Source organism: Piliocolobus tephrosceles, chromosome 15 (genome assembly GCF_002776525.5).
Source record: "Piliocolobus tephrosceles isolate RC106 chromosome 15, ASM277652v3, whole genome shotgun sequence".
NCBI lineage: Eukaryota > Metazoa > Chordata > Mammalia > Primates > Cercopithecidae > Piliocolobus > Piliocolobus tephrosceles.
In genome coordinates this window covers 54,181,240-54,198,315 of record NC_045448.1, presented here as the reverse complement: position 1 = coordinate 54,198,315, position 17,076 = coordinate 54,181,240, and the positions used below count along the sequence as shown (strand labels likewise).

Sequence of the window (17,076 nt, the reverse complement as noted above, 5' to 3'; positions counted from 1 at the left end):
AGGTCTGAATTCAAAGTTCATGCTCTTTCTCTATGTGCTGCTTCCTACTAAAATCTATAAATAACCCTAAAATAGTCAATTATATTAGCCTTTTCTTAAACTATCTTTGGCCAGAACTACTGAAAAGGAGGAAAAGACTCTTATGACCCTTTTCTGTTCTTGTTCAGATATGTATGTTTAAAATGTGCACAACAGGATAATGGAAAAAATAAAAGGAATTTAATAATCTGCCATTGACTACATGACAACACTGCTTGTGGACATTTTATTCACTTTAAAATAAATATTGTGCTGTAAACTGTTCAGAAGTGAAGTCTATATTACAGTAGGCAAGTACAAGGGATAGACAGCACAGTGTTTTGTTAGAGCAAACCATTCTGAGTCTCAGAGAAGCATCACCAACTGTCTACATCAGATAGATACTCTGAGAGTAAACATACTCATAAGAAGAAAAAAGAAATAGATAAAAGTTCTGAGAGAGAAGCAACCTATTATAAATAGGAGTTTCTTAAGATTAACAAGGGTGAGGACAACTCCCATGTGAGCCTCTACCATGTGCCCAGTTTCTACTTTAACACCTTGCAGAGAGCAGTTGCTATATAAAAATCTGTTGAAAGGATTTCAGGCACTAGAATTTACATATTTTACATGGTCTCTCATTTAAACCTATCAATTTCTTTCTTCATGAATTTTACTTCATTAGCTAGTTATATACATTATAATTTACATAATAAATCTATTTAAAAACTTTCAATAGGTACAACAATTATGGCATTTGATTAGGCTGGATTCTAACTTGCTTGGATGAGATTTATTTTGGAATCACAGTATCCAAGCAAAGAATAACAATCAGTTGACAAGACACAATAAAAATGAAAAAGAGCGAGACAAATGTCTGCCTCAGAAGTTTATCAATAACCTCTTATATACACATATATATTCACAAAGTGTTTGAGAGTCATTTTATATGATCTTTTAGAAGAGGTCCAATGGCTGAGAACTCTATAATGAGACACGGTCGGACAGAAATTATCATGGCTTTCAATGATCTTTTCTTTCCCCTAACTTTAATATCCTTTAGTTGGGGAGAGAAAGAAGTCCATTTTCATCTGCTGTATCTAGGATTTTACAGATCACTGGAGATTCAACCTAAAGAAGAAAAACAAAGCCATTAAAAAGTTGCTAAGCTGAATACTTTTCAGCACTATTCTGCTGAATGGATACATGCAGTTATATTTGCTAGAAGCATGAGTCCTTGTTTTAGATAAACATCCAACATTATTTCTACAAATTAAGCTTCTTGAAAAACAACTTTTAGTCATCCATACAGAATATCAGACAGGTGGAGAAAATATTTTTACACAAGCAGGGGAGGGAAAAGGAACAAAGGACAGGAATAAGACAGGAATACATAGCTAGATTTTAGACAACAAAAATGATAGAACATTATGGCCAAATAATTAAGTGTATTTAAAATAAAAGGTAAAGAAAAATGTAACCCAAAGATGGAATACATGTTGAAATTATCAGATGTTATAATAATTATAATAAACACAATGAAGAAAACATGCACGACCAGATAGGAAATTTCAGCAGAGATAAAAAAGAACCAAGTGGAGGCAGGGCGCGGTGGCTCACGCCTGTAATCCCAGCACTTTGGGAGGCTGAGGCAGGCGGATCATGAAGTCAGAAGATCGAGACCATCCTGGCTAACACAGTGAAACCTTGTCTCTACTAAAAATACAAAAAATTAGCTGGGCACGGTGGCACACGCCTGTAGTCCCAGCTACCGGGGAGGCTGAGGCAGGACAATCGCTTGAACCCAGGAGGAAGAGGTTGCAGTGAGCCAAGATTGTGCCACTGCACTCCAGCCTGGGTGACAGAGCAAGACTCTATCTCAAAAATAAGAGAAAGAAATAAAAAACAAACAACAAAAAAAGAAAAGTAGAAATGTTAAGAGATAAAAAATACGTCAGTGATAAATTCATTCACTGGACTGGACACAGCAGAGGAATTAACAAGTTTGAAGACAGCTTAACAGAAATGACCCAAATTGAAACAAAGGAAGAAAAGTGTGAATAAAGGAGTGTCTGAGATTTTGGGACAATTTTATACTAATATGTCTTACTGGAGTATCAGAAATAGAGGAGAAAAAGAATGGAGCAGAATAAATCTTTGAGGAGATAATGTCCAAACATTTCCCCAAATTGATGAAATATATCAACCCACAAATCCAAGAAGCTCAGTGAACTCCAAGCAAGACAAATACAGAGAAAACCACATTTAGGCATTAGATAATCAAAGGTAGAACCATAAAGTCTTTAGAAGGAAATATAGGAGAACATTTTCAAGATTTTGGGGTAGTAAAAATTTCTTTTTTTTTTTTTGAGATGGAGTCTCGCTCTGTCACCCAGGCTGGAGTGCAGTGGCGCGATTTCGGCTCACTGCAAGCTCTGCCTCCCAGGTTCACGCCATTCTCCTGGCTCAGCCTCCCAAGTAGCTGGGACTACAGGCGCCCGCCACCGCACCCAGCTAATTTTTTTGTGTTTTTAGTAGAGACGGGGTTTCACCATGTTAGCCAGGATGGTCTCGATCTCCTGATCTCGTGATCTGCCCGCCTCGGCCTCCCAAAGTGCTGGGATTACAGGCGTGAGCCACCGCGCCCGGCCCATAAAAATTTCTTAGAACACAAAAAGCGTTAGCTATTAAAGAGGAATAAATGATAAATTGAATTTCATGAAATAAAAAATTTTTGGTCACCAAAAGACATTAGTAAGAAAATGGGACTGGGTGCAGGTGGCTCACACTGTAATCCCAGCAATTTGGGAGGCCGAGGCGGGCAGATCGCCTGAGGTGAGGAGTTGGAGACTTGCCTGGCCAACAAGGTGAAACCCTGTCTATACTAAAAATACAAAAATTAGCCGCATGTGGTACCATATGCCTGTAATCCCAGCTACTGGGGAGGCAGAGGCAGGACAACTGCTTGAACCCAGGAGGCGGACGGAGGCTGTGGTGAGCCGAGATCGTGCCACTGCACTCCAGCCTGGGTGACAGAGTGAGACTCCATTTCAAAAAAAAAAAAAAAACCCAAAACCCCAAAATCAGCCAGGCATGGTGGTGCATGCTTGTAGTCCCAGCTACTTGGAAGGCTGAGGCACAAGAATTGCTTAAACTTGGGAGGCAGAGACTGCAGTGAGCCAAGATTGCACCACTGCATTCCAGCCTGTGTGGTGGCTGATGCCTATAATCCCAGCAGTTTGGGAGGCCAAGGTGGGAGGATTGCTTGAGTCTAGGAGTTTGAGACCCACATGGCCAATATGGCAAGACCCTATCTGTATTTAAAAAAAAAAAAAAAGAAAAATGAATAGGCAAGCCACAGACAGAGAAAAAAATACGTGCAATACAAATACACAGTTAATATCGAGACCTCTGTTAAGACGTGTTTAGAAGTGAGGACCTGAAATGTTCTCAACACATAGAAATAATAAATGCTTGTGGTGATGAATATTCTGAATACCCTGACTAGATCACTACACATTCTATGGATGTAACAAAGTATCATATGTAACCCATAAACATATACAAATACTATGTATCAACAGAAAAAAAATAAACAACACAACACCAAACAAAAAGTGTTACACTTAGTCAAAGAGTTCAGGCACAAAAATATTATATACTATAGGATTCCATTCATGTGGAATCCAAAAAAGAGACAAAACTAATCTACAATGTCATAAATCAGAAAGGAGTATCTTTGAGCAAGGCTAAGTGGTGTTTACTGGAAGGCAGTATGAGAGAACTTTCTGCAGTGACATATCTTGTTTTGGTTGATAGTTACATGGGTATATATAATTGTCAAAACTTTTTACGCTCAACACTTAATATCTGTGGATTTTATTTCATGTAAATTATCTCTCAATACAAAATGTCACAAAAGACCATGTCAACTACTATACAAGTGGTATGTGGGCCATATTAAGCCTTGGAGACTACTGAAGGTCCTTCCTAAATTTAATGCAAAAAATTAAAACATGACGGCCAAGCGCAGTGGCTCACACCTGTAATCCCAGCACTTTGGGAGGCTGAGGCGGGTGGATAACCAGAAGTCAGGAGTTTGAGACCAGCCTGGTCAACATGGTGAAACCCTGTCTCTACTAAAAACACAAAAATTAGCCGGACATGGTGGTGCACGCCTGTAATCCCAGCTACACGGGGGGCTGAGGCAGAAGAATTACTTGAATCCAGGAGGCGGAGGTTGCAGTGAGCCGAGATTGTGCCACTGCACTCCAGCCTGAGCCACAGAGCAAGACTCTGTCTCAAAAAAAAAAAAAAAAGAAAAATTAACACAAGGCTCAAAATTGAATTTTTGATTATTTTCTTTTTAACTTACCCCAAGAATATACTGACAGGAGTGAGGCTCTAGCATATATACAGTAACAGCGTGAGGCGAATCTGATTCTTTACACCTAAAACAGAGAGAACTTTAAGGTACTGCCCAAATCATTTAAAGTGAGATCACTGCTAATAGCTGTACTCTTAAAAATCCCATTCAAGTGGACCTTGTATGATTTAATATAATTTTATCAATAATTTAAATAATATACTTTCATAATTATTCATAATTATACTTTTTGTTTACATAAAACTTTTGTCCATAGGAAGGAGGTAAAAGAAAAAGGCATATAGCATTATTTGATGGTCTAACTTACTTTAGTTTTACAGTCACCTGTCTTGGTTTGTCAGTTATATCACAAATATCTCCATTTCCATAAAAATGTGACACCATCCTGAATCAGAGAAACATACAAGTTTTATTAAACTAAAATCTCACTAATAGAATAATTTTAATGGGTAAGGTGAGAAGATGGTTAGAAGGATCAGTTTAACATTAGCTAAAAAAAAAACCTGACTGTATTCTTTAAAAGAGCATTTTTAGGATTATCTCATAGAGGCAGTCTCTTGGATTCTATAAAGAGAATATAAGAGAGAGAAACTTCATAGTGGCTTAGTTAATAATGATTATTTTCAGCTTGCATATTATTTATTTGTATACAAATAATTATGGTTAGATCCCTTTAAAAAATTGTTTTAAAGTTATCAGTTTCCCTAGCCCACTATATTGTTTTGTGAAACAGTTCTTTGTTTCCGTCCTCCATCAAGCTACTCCCATTAAAATACTGTACGTGCCGGCCAGGCACGGTAGCTCAAGCCTGTAATCCCAGCACTTTGGGAGGCCGAGACGGGCGGATCACAAGGTCAGGAGATTGAGACCATCCTGGCTAACCTGGTGAAACCCCGTCTCTACTAAAAAATACAAAAAACTAGCCGGGCGAGGTGGCGGGCGCCTGTAGTCCCAGCTGCGCAGGAGGCTGAGGCAGGAGAATGGCGTAAACCTGGGAGGCGGAGCTTGCAGTGAGCTGAGATCCGGCCACTGCATTCCAGCCTGGGCGACAGAGTGGGACTCCATCTCCAAAAAAAAAAAAAAAATAAAATAAAATACTGTACGTTAGGCACTGTAGTATAGGAGACAAAGCCTAGGCCAAACTGTCAATCTCAAATGAGCAGGATCCAAAGAAAAGCTTCATTTTACCAGTCTAACACTCATGCTTCAACATGTATTATACATGATACCACAACTGTTTTCACATAAAACATATACCTACAAGGATAAGAGAAATCAATCTGTTTAGTATAATAATTAAATGTCTACATTTTAATTTTGCTGACTTTGACTCTGATGAGCCCAAAAAGTAAGTACACTCTGAAAACAATCCAAATCATCTGTTTTAGGAAGGAAAAGGTAATACCCAAGAAGGAACAAGAAAGAATAATTTAAAACATACTGAGTAAAAATCTACAAGAAAAGCTAAAGTGTAGTTATTCTTGGGAAATGAGATTAACTTACTGGTGTTTTGACAAGATATACTCATATATCCTAAAACAGATGTGAGGTAGTTTTTAAAAAACAGCCTCAGTTCTAACAGAATTGAGTCATTGTTACTAACAACACTGCCACTCTCATTAATGTACTACCCCCATTGTTAAAGGCAGCAGCCCAGGTTTATTGCATACTATTGCCAGGCATTCTCCTTTACATAAATTACCTCTTAAATGACACAATAATCGTAAGAGGCAAATACCATGAGACAACAAAAGTGACAGATAAAAAAGATTATGTCATTTCTCCAAGGTAGGAAGTGATGAGCCAGCATTTGAATCCAGGTAGTCTGACTCCAGGGACTGTGCTCTGAACTATTACACCGTGTTGCTTCCCCAAGAAAAGAAAACTAACCTAAAAGATGTCCCTTGAAAAAATCTAACCAGGGATTTTACTTAAATGTTTGAATTTTTATGTTTTTCAATATTTTGAGTTTTCGAAATTCTACTAATTAGCTACAAAGGCAAGTAAAGTGAATCTTTACCTGACTGTCTGGGTACCATCATCTTGAAGATGATAAGCTCTAGCAGTATTCTTCTTAGCCCATTCAATATGCTCTTCTTGGTTCCATGTCCCAACAACCACAGAGGTTTTCCCACTATCCTTGTCCTAACCAAGGAAAAAATATTTGTGATAATGCATCCTTGATATCATCAAGTAGATATTTATGCTGATGACCTGACTTTCTTGTAGGCTAGTCTTTACCTGCACAGTGGATCTATATTTAGGTGTAATGATATTAGTCAAATTCAATGAGTGTAAATTTAAGTACATTATCTTCTTTATTCCTTGCTTCTCTGAATAACGTAACTAATTTCTAGTCAGGCTAGCTCTAAATGTAGTTATTATTGGCTCTTCTATCTCTTTTCTCTTCTACAGATCAGTCCCATCAGTTCTCTCCTGGAGATTTTTCAGCTTTAGACTCTTCCTCTACTTTTTCACTGACAGCAACTCACCCCACAACCAAGGGTTTAATCTCTCATACCTAAATAATACTATCACATACTACTGCAATTCTTAATTCAATCTTTGGCCTCTATTTCTTCCACCGCAGCCTAACTTCATCCTATGCAATGTTATACTGATCTTTACACTATTCATTTGGTACCATACTTATTTCTCTATTGAAATTGTCTATCCAGAAACCCCTTTTCCCATCCTGCTTTTATTTTTTTAAATACTAACTACATACTGTCTTACATGTGGACATCCTTCCTTCTTTCTTCTTCCTTTTCCTTCCTACCTCCTTGCATTCTTTTGATTTCTTTCTTCACAATGTATGCCAGACAACCATGCTGGGCACTAATAGATATCTGGTTAGTAGAATTAAAAACCCTTGGCTGGGCACTGAGGCTCACACCTGTAATCCCAGCATTTTGGGAGGCTGAGGCGGGTGAAATCACCTGAGGTTGGGAGTTCGAGACTGGCCTGACCAACATGGAGAAACTACTCTACTAAAAATACAAAATTAGCCGGGCGTGCTGGCATATGCCCGTAATCCCAGCTACTCGGGAGGATGAGGCAGGAGAATCGCTCGAACCCGTGAGGCAGAAGTTGCAGTGAGCCGAGATCGCACCATTGTACTCTAGCCTGAGCAATAAGAGGGAAACTCCATCTCAAACCAAACCAAAACAAAACAAAAAACCCCTATGGTGGCAAAGGAAACAAGCAGGGCCAATGCCCAGTGGAGCTTAGTGCCTAATTTAAGAGACAGCTAATAACATTTGGTTTTAGCTACTAGAATAAGTTCCTGGATAGGCAGAAATTAGAGAGCAAAGTGAAGTGTTTAAGAGGTTGGATATGGAGCCAGACTGCCTGGGTCTGAATTCTAGTTTCCCCAGTTACTACCTATTTGACCTTAGGCAAGTTATTAAACCTTTATTTCTGTTTCCTCATCTTGGAATAATAACCACTTCTTAAGGTTGTTATGAATATTAAAAGAATATGTGTAAAGTACCTAGTGCCTGGCATACAGTAAGCACCCTATTTGCTAGTTACTATTACTTTTAGTATCTCTCTAAACACCTAACACAGTCCCCTAGAAAGTTCCAGGTTATACAACCTTGGCTAAAATAAGTTTTGTAAAACCTAGTGTTGGCAAGTGTATAGGAATGTAGCCATTGTTTGTTTATGGGAGTGTAAACTGGTCTAACTCTGGAAGGCAATTTTCCAGTATGCAGATACTTTGACCAAGGAAGTCTGTTGACAGAAATGTCCCTTATGAATATACTTGCAAAAGTATAGCAACAGAACTATTTTTAAATGTTGACTAAAACATATCACAGCAAAAACTGGAAACAACTTAAACGTCCATTAGCAGAGGTCTGGTTAAATACACTGTGGTACAGACATAATCCTCTGTACCTGCTGAAAAGAATGAAATTGAGTGTTGCTGACATGGAGCAGTCTCCAAGATACTAAGTGAAAAGAACAAGTGGCAGAACAGTGCATGATCCCTTCTCTATAAATAAAAACGTTATACCAACATCTATACATATGCATTTTTTTTTGGTGGAGGGCAATGAAAATGTTAACAGTAGTTAAACTTTTTTAAGAAGTGGTATGATGACAGAGGAGACACATACTTCTCATTTAAAATTTCTGGCATACATTTCTTTAAGAAACTTAACAGGTATTATAAGGGTTGTAGTTTGATGGTACTTACCCTTTTTCTGTACTGTTATTAAAAAAACAAACATCTGCAAAGTAGCAGGAATAAATGGAAAAAATACCTAAATGAAACCCCTTAGGTTTAAGTGAAAACAAAACAAAACAAAACAAAACAAAAAACAAACCCAACACATCCTAGTCTATGGATGTCTCATTCATTTTGGAAGATTTAAATGTGGAAGGTGAACTGACAATCTGTCCCAGTATGATCTATCTTGGAATTTGAGATCATTTGAAAACATTATGAGTGGGCAAAAATACACTTTTCTATTTTGGGTATTATTTTCTTTTTTAGATAATAAAAACAGCCTTTTAAAGCAGCTAGGTTCATATTCGTTAATTAAAGCTTGTCTTCAATACCTAGCAGCTTACTTTACTAAACAAAGTATAAGTAGGACAAATAACATAATTGGAACTTGAACCTCAGAATTTAAGCAGGCTAGCTCAAGTATGGGAGAATATGCTGAGTTATAAAATTATAAATAAAAGACTAAGAACTCAAAAAGTTTAATCTTAAAACTTATTTTAAACTTAGATGATATGGTATTTTCTTTTTTAAACATTTTTAAAATTTTTGGTAGAGTTGGGATTTTGCTCTGTTGCCCAGGCTGGTCTTGAACTCCTGGCCTCAAGTGATCCTCCTGCTTTGGCCTCCCAAAGTGTTTAGATTACAGGCATGAGCCACTATGCCTGGCTCAGGGTATCTTATTCTTTTGGCTGAGAAACTTGCTGTATTTACCCAATTTTTGTAACCCTAGCGATAATGTATGATCTTACCATTTATTTTCTTTCTTTTCTTTTTGAGGAGTCTCGCTTTTTTTTTTTTTTTTTCCTGCGACGGAGTCTCGCTCTGTCACCCAGGCTGGAGTGCTGTGGCTGGATCTCAGCTCACTGCAAGCTCCGCCTCCCGGGCTCACGCCATTCTCCTGCCTCAGCCTCCCACTAGCTGGGACTACAGGCGCCGCCACCTCGCCCGGCTAGTTTTTTGTAGTTTTTAGTAGAGACGGGGTTTCACCGTGTTAGCCAGGATGGTCTCGATCTCCTGACCTTGTGATCCGCCCGTCTCAGCCTCCCAAAGTGCTGGGATTACATGCTTGAGCCACTGCACCCAGCCGAGTCTCGCTTTTTTGAGACAGAGTCTCGCTCTGTTGCCCAAGCTGGAGTGCAGTGGCATGATTTCAGCTCACTGCAACCTCTGCCTCCCAGGTTCCAGTGATTCTCCTGCCTCAGCCTCCCGAGTAGCTGGAATTACAGGCATGCACCTCGCTAATTTTTGTATTTTTAGTAGTAGAGATGGAGTTTTACCATGTTGGCCAGGCTGGTCTCGAACTCCTGACCTCAGGTGATCAGCCCACCTTGGCCTCCTAAAGTGCTGGGAATACAGGCGTGAGCCACCGTGTCCAGCCTCATTTTCTTAATTATTTTTTTGAGATGGAGTCTCACTCTGTCACCCAGGCTGGAGTGCTGTGTTGCAATCTTGGCTCACTGCAACCTCCTCCGCCTCCCAGGTTCAAGTGATCCTCCCACCTCAGCCTCCTGAGTAGCTAGGATTACAGGCATGCAAAACCACTCCCGGCTAATTCATTTTCTTAATTTAAAGATGAGTTATAAGAATGATTAATTTCTTTATCAAAGCTAAAGAGGTATAGCCACAACAGCTCATTATTCTACTAGGCTCATAGTAATACAAGCATGTAAGTAATTAATAAGCAATATATCACTTTAAGGTTACTGATTTGGTTAATGCCAAGTGTTCTATTTACCAAAATTTGGAGACACTTTGATTATACTAATCATATTAAAATCATCTCATAATTAAAAGTTACACCATTCCCCCTTTTTTTTCTACAATAGATTTTTAAAACTTTAAACCATCTAGTGGTAGAATGACATATAAATGCTATTCTATACCTCATGGTATTGATGTACATGTTTGCCATAGCAGAATTCATATTTCCACCAACCAACACCCTAAATAAAAGAAAACATATTAGATCAAGTTAAGCACTGGGCCTCTCTCAATAATGCCACATGATAGTAATGGAAATACATGTTATTTTTAAAACCTGTAAAAGCAATAGTATGGCTGAATATTAAAATAAAACATTACTGAGAAATTAAAGACAAATACAGAGAATATGCAGTGTCTTGGTAAAATTTTAAATACAATAAAACAAAAATTCCACTAGTAACTGTATTTCCCACTGGTGCTAATAGTCAGGGTCAAAATTTTTAACTTTGTAAAGAGAGATGTTGGCTGGGTGCGGTAGATCACACCTGTAATCCCAGCACTTTGGGAGGCTAAGGCAGGATGATTGCTTGAGCCCAGGAGTTTGAGATCAGCCTGGGTAACATAGTGACACCCTGTCTCTAATTTTTTTTTTTTAAAGGGAGATGTTAATTCAAGTTTGAAATGTGATTGCTACATAATCAAAATGTGGGATATACAATCGCATGCTCGTTCTAGTAATCAACCAGAATCACATATGATTGCCAGAGAAAAGGTCAAATTTTTACCTTGTGAAATAAAGAACATAAAAGCTATGGATTAGATTATAGACATGTGGGGAAATGAGACTGCAGAAAGAAAATGTTCTTTCAGGATGACAGGATCCTGTCATTTCTCTATAGAAAAAATCCTTTTCAGTGCTGCTGATGCACCAATGACCATACCTGGCAGGTAAAGTTGTAAAATAAATATTTAAATGGAAGATTTACTTCTCACCCCATGAAAGCAGTAAGAACCACTAAGAAACTCTTTTATGAGCTGGTCATCTGTCAATTTGGATATGTGGGTTGTCCCAACAGTGAGCAGTGGCTGAGAGCCAATAGCAATGGACTTGTGGATCGCTGGAAATCTCTCTTCTTTTGTTGATTGCAAATCTTCCTAAAATTAAACACACACATGTTTAAGGGTTTCCATGCCACACTTAATTTTTTTTTTCAGTTACAGCTTATTATTTTTAAACTGCAGAAAATTAGAAAAATAAATTGTCCATTTGATTTTAATACATTTTAAGGTAATGGACTTTGCAGGACTTAGCATAGGGAAAGCTCTAGACGAATGTTAGTTCCATCTATCAGTTAGGACCATCCTAAACATTAAGGGATAATTTCCATTTCATATATTTTATCTCATTATTCTTCTTTTCTTTTTTTTTGTTTTGAGATGGAGTCTTGCTCTGTCGCCCAGGCTGGAGTGCACTTGTGCGGTCTCAGCTCACTGCAACCTCTGCTTCCTGGGTTCAAGCAATTCTCCTGCCTCAGCCTCCCAAGTAGCTAGGATTACAGGAGCCTGCCACCACACCTGGCATTTTTTTTTTTTTTCAGTACAGATGGGGTTTCACCATGTTGGTCAGGCTTCTTTCATCCTGATCTCAGGTGATCTGCCCACCTTGGCCTCCCAAAGTGCTGGGATTATAGGCATGAGCCACCGCACCCAACCTTGTTTCATTTTTCTTAATAAGTACTTTGCTCTACTTGCTAAAGCTCTGTGTCCCTACATTTGGTTTTGGAAAATGTGGTCACTAAGGGTAAATAAAGAATAACAAATAGGGTAAAGAGAGCTAGGTTCGAATAAATATGCATATTAGTTACACTTATTAAAATATAACAGCAGCATGCCTGTAATCCCAGCTGGGGATTACCTGAACCTGGGAGGTGGAGGTTGCAGTGAGCTGAGATCACACCACTACACTCCAGCTTGGGTGACAGAGCGAGACTCTGTCTCAAAGAAAAAAAAAAAGGCAATAAGGGTGCAGAGAATAGGAGACTCAGAGAGGAAGAGGTGGCTCAAATAGGCTTTGACCAAGAACTGAAATATGAAGACTTCACAAAGAGAAAAACCGTCAATCAATTCTTGAAACATGAATAATAATTTGTGATTTATGTGTTTATTTGTGTGTTCTGTGACTGTGTGTGTATATGTGCATATAGACTTGAGGAAGAGGTAACACCAAAGATGTGGGGGTATGATATTTAAAACTAAAGAGATAAGCAGGTGCTATATGGTAGAAAAGTAAATGCTGAGAGATTTGGACATTATTTTATAGGATTTAGGCAAAGATGTGCTGTGATGATATTTTTAAGTATTACTTCAGCAGTGGCAAGGAAGAAAGAATAGCAGGGACAAATCTAGAGGAAGAGAGTCAAGTTAGGAGTTACAGTAACCCAGGTGAGAGATGAAGAGAATCTAAAGTAAGGGAGTGACAGGGTTGGATGTAGAGAAAAGGATAGTTATTATTAAAGAGGTTAATACATTAGGATCTGGTGGTTAAATGGATATTGACTGGCAAGGAAATGAATCTAGACCAGAATTTAAAAACTGAGTGCACCAATTATAAATGAATAATTTATAAAAATTTAGATAGTACATGGGTTCCCAATAAATATATGGTGGATACTATGTCTCCTTTTTCACTTGCTGTAGTTACCGTTAACCAACTATGGTTCTTTTGCTTCTATTTCAGCTTGTAGGAGTCATTGGACAGTTCAGAAAGCAATTATTCTCTCTTCCTCCCAATATCAGGAAGAACAAGGACTGTCAAGATGTTGTCTTATTTTTTGAAAGGTCTTTGAACTTTATTGTATACCTTTTTCCACATTCAGAGCCTACTATATTTTGGCATTATTTTAGGTGTTCAGTATTAAAAATCAGGCAAATATAGCCATTACTCCAAAGGAGTGAGGGTCTAATAGACTAAACTAATAACCTGGGGTTACACGAACCCTCTATTAAGGTTAATGAAGAAAAACAATAATGCTGCATAGTGAAACCAGAAGCTGAGATAAGGGGAAGAGGTAGCAAGAATAGAAGCATGACCTTTTATTACCACTTCTGGACAGAATATCCATTTTCATTTTTAAGGAAAATTATTCTAATAAAAATAGGATGGTAGTTTATATAATAGAGTAGAAAATTCATTAAATGGACTGCTAATAGTCCAGTAATCTCTAAATTAATATAATAGGCAGAACATCAAACCAAAACTCTGATAGCCAGATTTGTATTTTTGTTTATAAAAGAAAAAAATTCTTTATCTGTATGGTAAAGGCTGACTCCACACTTAAGAGGCAAACCATATGCCAGATACACATTTTCAAAAGAAAAGTTATGTGTAACAGATTTATAGAAAAGTGATTCCGAAATAAAGATTATCAGTTTTAAGTAACTACTCATCCTACAGTATTACCTAAGATTCTCACATGGCACATGTACCCTAAAGATACTTAGTATCAACATCATTGATCATCAGAGAAAAGCAAATCAAAATTACAATGACATGTCATCTGACTCCAGTTAAAATGGCTTTTATCCAAAAGACAGGCAATAAGAAATGCTGGCGAGGATGTGGAGAAAGGGAACCCTCGTACACTGTTGGTGGGAATGTAAAGTAGTACAAACACTATAGAGAACAGTTTGGAGCTTTCTCAAAGAACTAAACATAGAGTTATTGTAAGATCCAGCAATCCCACTGCTGGGTCTATACTCAAAAGAAAGGAAATCAGTATACTGAAGAGATATCTGCACTTCCATGTTTGTTGCAGCACTGTTCACAACAGCCAACATTTGGAAACAACCTAAGTGTCCACCAACAGATGAATGGATAAAGAAAATGTAGGGTCGCCCAGGTGCAGTGGTTCACACCTGTAATCCTAGCGCTTTGGGAGGCCAAGGCAGGAGGAATGCTTGAGCTCAGGAGTTTGAAACCAGCTTGGGCAACATAGCGAGACCCTTTCTCTATTAAAAGAAATTATTTAAAAAAGGGGTACATATATACAATGGAGTACTATTCAGCCATAAATAAGAATAAGATCCTGTCGCTGGGTGTGGTGGCTCACGCCTGTAATCCCAGCACTTTGAGACGCTGAGGTGGGCAGATCATCTGAGGTCAGGAGTTCGAGACCAGCTTGCCCAACATGGTGAAATCCCGTCTCTACTAAAAATACAAAAATTAGCTGGGCATGGTGGTGGGTGCCTGTAATCCCAGCTACTTAGAAGGCTGAGGCAGGAGAATCACTTGAACCCGGCAGTTAGAGGCTGGAGTGAGCGGAGATGGCACCACTGCACTGCAGCCTGGGCAACAGAGTTAGACTCCATCTCCAAAAAAAAAAAAAAAAAAAGAATGAGATCCTGTCGTTTGCAACAACATGGATGGAATTGGAGATCATTATGTTAAGTTAAATAAGCCAGGCAGAGAAAAACATCCCATGTTCTCACTTATTTATGGGATCTAAAAATCAAAGCAATTGAATCCATGGAGATAGAGAGTAGAAGGATGGTTACCATAGGCTGGGAAGGGTAGTGGGAGGTTGTGGAGGAGGTGGGGATGGTTAATGGGTACAAAAAAACCCCTTAGAATGAATAAGACCTACCACTTGATAGAACAACAGGGTGACTATAGTCAGTAATACTAAAAGAGTATAATTGGATTGTTTGTAACACAAAGGACAAATGCTTGAGGGGATGGACACTTCATTCTCCAAGATGTGATTATTATGCATTGCATATCTGTATTGAAGTATCTCACGTACCCGGCCACACGTGGTGGCTCATGCCTGAAATCCCAGCACTGTGGAAGGCTGAGGTAAGCAGATCACTCGAGGCCAGGAGTTTGAGACATGCCTGGGCAACGTGGCACAACCCCATCTACTAAAAAAAATAAGAATTAGCTGGGCAAGGTGGCACGTGCCTAGAGTCCCAGCTACTCAGGAGGCCGAGGCACAAGAAGCACTTGAACCCTGGATATGAAGGTTACAGTGAGCCAAGACTGTGCCACAGTGAGCCAAGACTTCGCCACAACACTCCAGCTTAGGGGAAAGAGTGAGACTCTGTCTCAACAACAACAACAACAACAACAACAGAGTATATGTAAAATATCTCATGTACTCCATAAATATATATACCTGCTATGTACCACAAAAATTAGAAATTAAAAAAAAATGCTGAGTATTTTTATTTTATTTTATTTTTTTGTTGAGGCGGAGTCTTGCTTTGTCGCCTAGGCTGGAGTGCAGTGGTGCAATCTCGGCTCACTGTGACTTTCGCTGCCCAGGTTTGAGCAATTCTTGTGCCTCATCCTCCCAAGTAGCTGGGACTGCAGGTGTGTATCACCGTGCCCGGCTAATTTTTTTGTATTTTTGGTAGAGATGGGGTTCCATGTTGGCCAGGCTAGTCTTGAACTCCTGACCTCAAGTGATCTGCCTGCCTCAGCCTCCCAAAGTGCTGGGATTACAGGCGTGGGCCATGTGCCTCTGCTAAATATTTTTAAAGCATTATCATCTATAGCTTAAAAAAATTCAATTTTTCTCGACTGGCAGATTGAACACATTAATTAATTAATTTTGAGATAGGGTCTTACTCTTTTTACCCAGGTTGACTGCAACCTTGAATTCCTGGGCTTAAGTGATCCTCCCACTTCAGCCTGCTGAATAGCTGGGACTACAGCTATATGCTATCACGACTTTTATATCACTGGCTGATTTTTAAAATTTTTTTGTAGAGACAGGGTTTTAGTTGCCTAGTTTGGTCTTCAACTCCTGGCTTCAAGCGATCCTCCTGCCTCAACCTCCCAAAGTATTGGGATTATAGGCATGAGCCACCAAGCCCAGACTAAACACATTATTTAAAGAGAAGTAAACTGGCATTTTTTCCTCGAAGAGTAATGAAAGCTGGGATTTATGAAGCATTTTGATTGAGCTAACTTTTAAGTATGTGCCAGTATACTTTACTATCAAAAGGAAGACCAGAAGAAAATTCTAGCCCAAATCTTTTAAAATAGCATTTCAAATTAAACTGTGGAATTAATCACCTTTTCCTCCCATCAGAATGACAGTGTTGGTCACAACATCCACAGACAGTCCAGTAATACTTTTGCAAAAGTACTCAAGAGGAAGGGAGGAAACAAGCTTTGCAGCCAAGTTTCTTCTGCCTTCTGGTTTAATGTAACACCCATAGGTAAAACAACCAGTCTTAGCCATGTAAGTGCTATGATGGAGGACTGAATGAAATACAAGACCACAGAAGAGAAAGTAGTTATCTCTTTCTGGGTTAATCCACTGGAAGTTTTGGCTCATTTCCAAAGGAAGTAACACTGGAATCACATCTTCAAGCATAAGTAGAAGTTCATGAGCAGAAGGGGTGGGAGGAGACAATGCAAGAGAAGAAAACAGAATATTGAAAGTCAAGGAGGGTTGGGTGTGGTGGCACACGCTTGTAATCCCAGCACTTTGGGAGGCAGAGGCAGGAGAATCACTTGAACTCGGGAGGCGGAGACTGCAGTAAGCCGAGATCACGCCACTGGCACTCCAACCTGGGTGACAGAGCAAAACTCCGTGGTACTTTTTTTTTTTTTTCATATAAAAATGATTTATTCTTTAACAACACTGCATGGACACTACAAGTCTCAGAAAAAAGCGAACTTAGAAAAAAAAGTATGATATACATTAGAAGCAACTTAAATGAA

General features: G+C 38.8%; 1 protein-coding gene across 3 annotated transcripts in view; it reads right to left on the bottom strand.

Moving 5' to 3' along the window:
• Window positions 1-238: 238 nt before the first annotated feature.
• ERLEC1 (endoplasmic reticulum lectin 1) overlaps window positions 239-17,076 on the bottom strand; it is a 33,148-nt gene continuing 16,310 nt past the window's right edge. For 2 of the 3 annotated variants that reach the window (XM_023190191.2, XM_023190193.2), the window contains 6 exons: window positions 11,337-11,498; window positions 10,523-10,582; window positions 6,426-6,550; window positions 4,713-4,790; window positions 4,394-4,469; window positions 239-1,149 (listed from right to left, as the gene is read on the bottom strand). In XM_023190191.2, the coding sequence (XP_023045959.1) occupies window positions 1,078-1,149; window positions 4,394-4,469; window positions 4,713-4,790; window positions 6,426-6,550; window positions 10,523-10,582; window positions 11,337-11,498 (573 nt within the window). In that variant the 3' untranslated portion in view covers window positions 239-1,077. The remainder of the gene's footprint in view (window positions 1,150-4,393; window positions 4,470-4,712; window positions 4,791-6,425; window positions 6,551-10,522; window positions 10,583-11,336; window positions 11,499-17,076) is intronic. The other variant, XM_023190192.2, reaches the window with a different exon arrangement.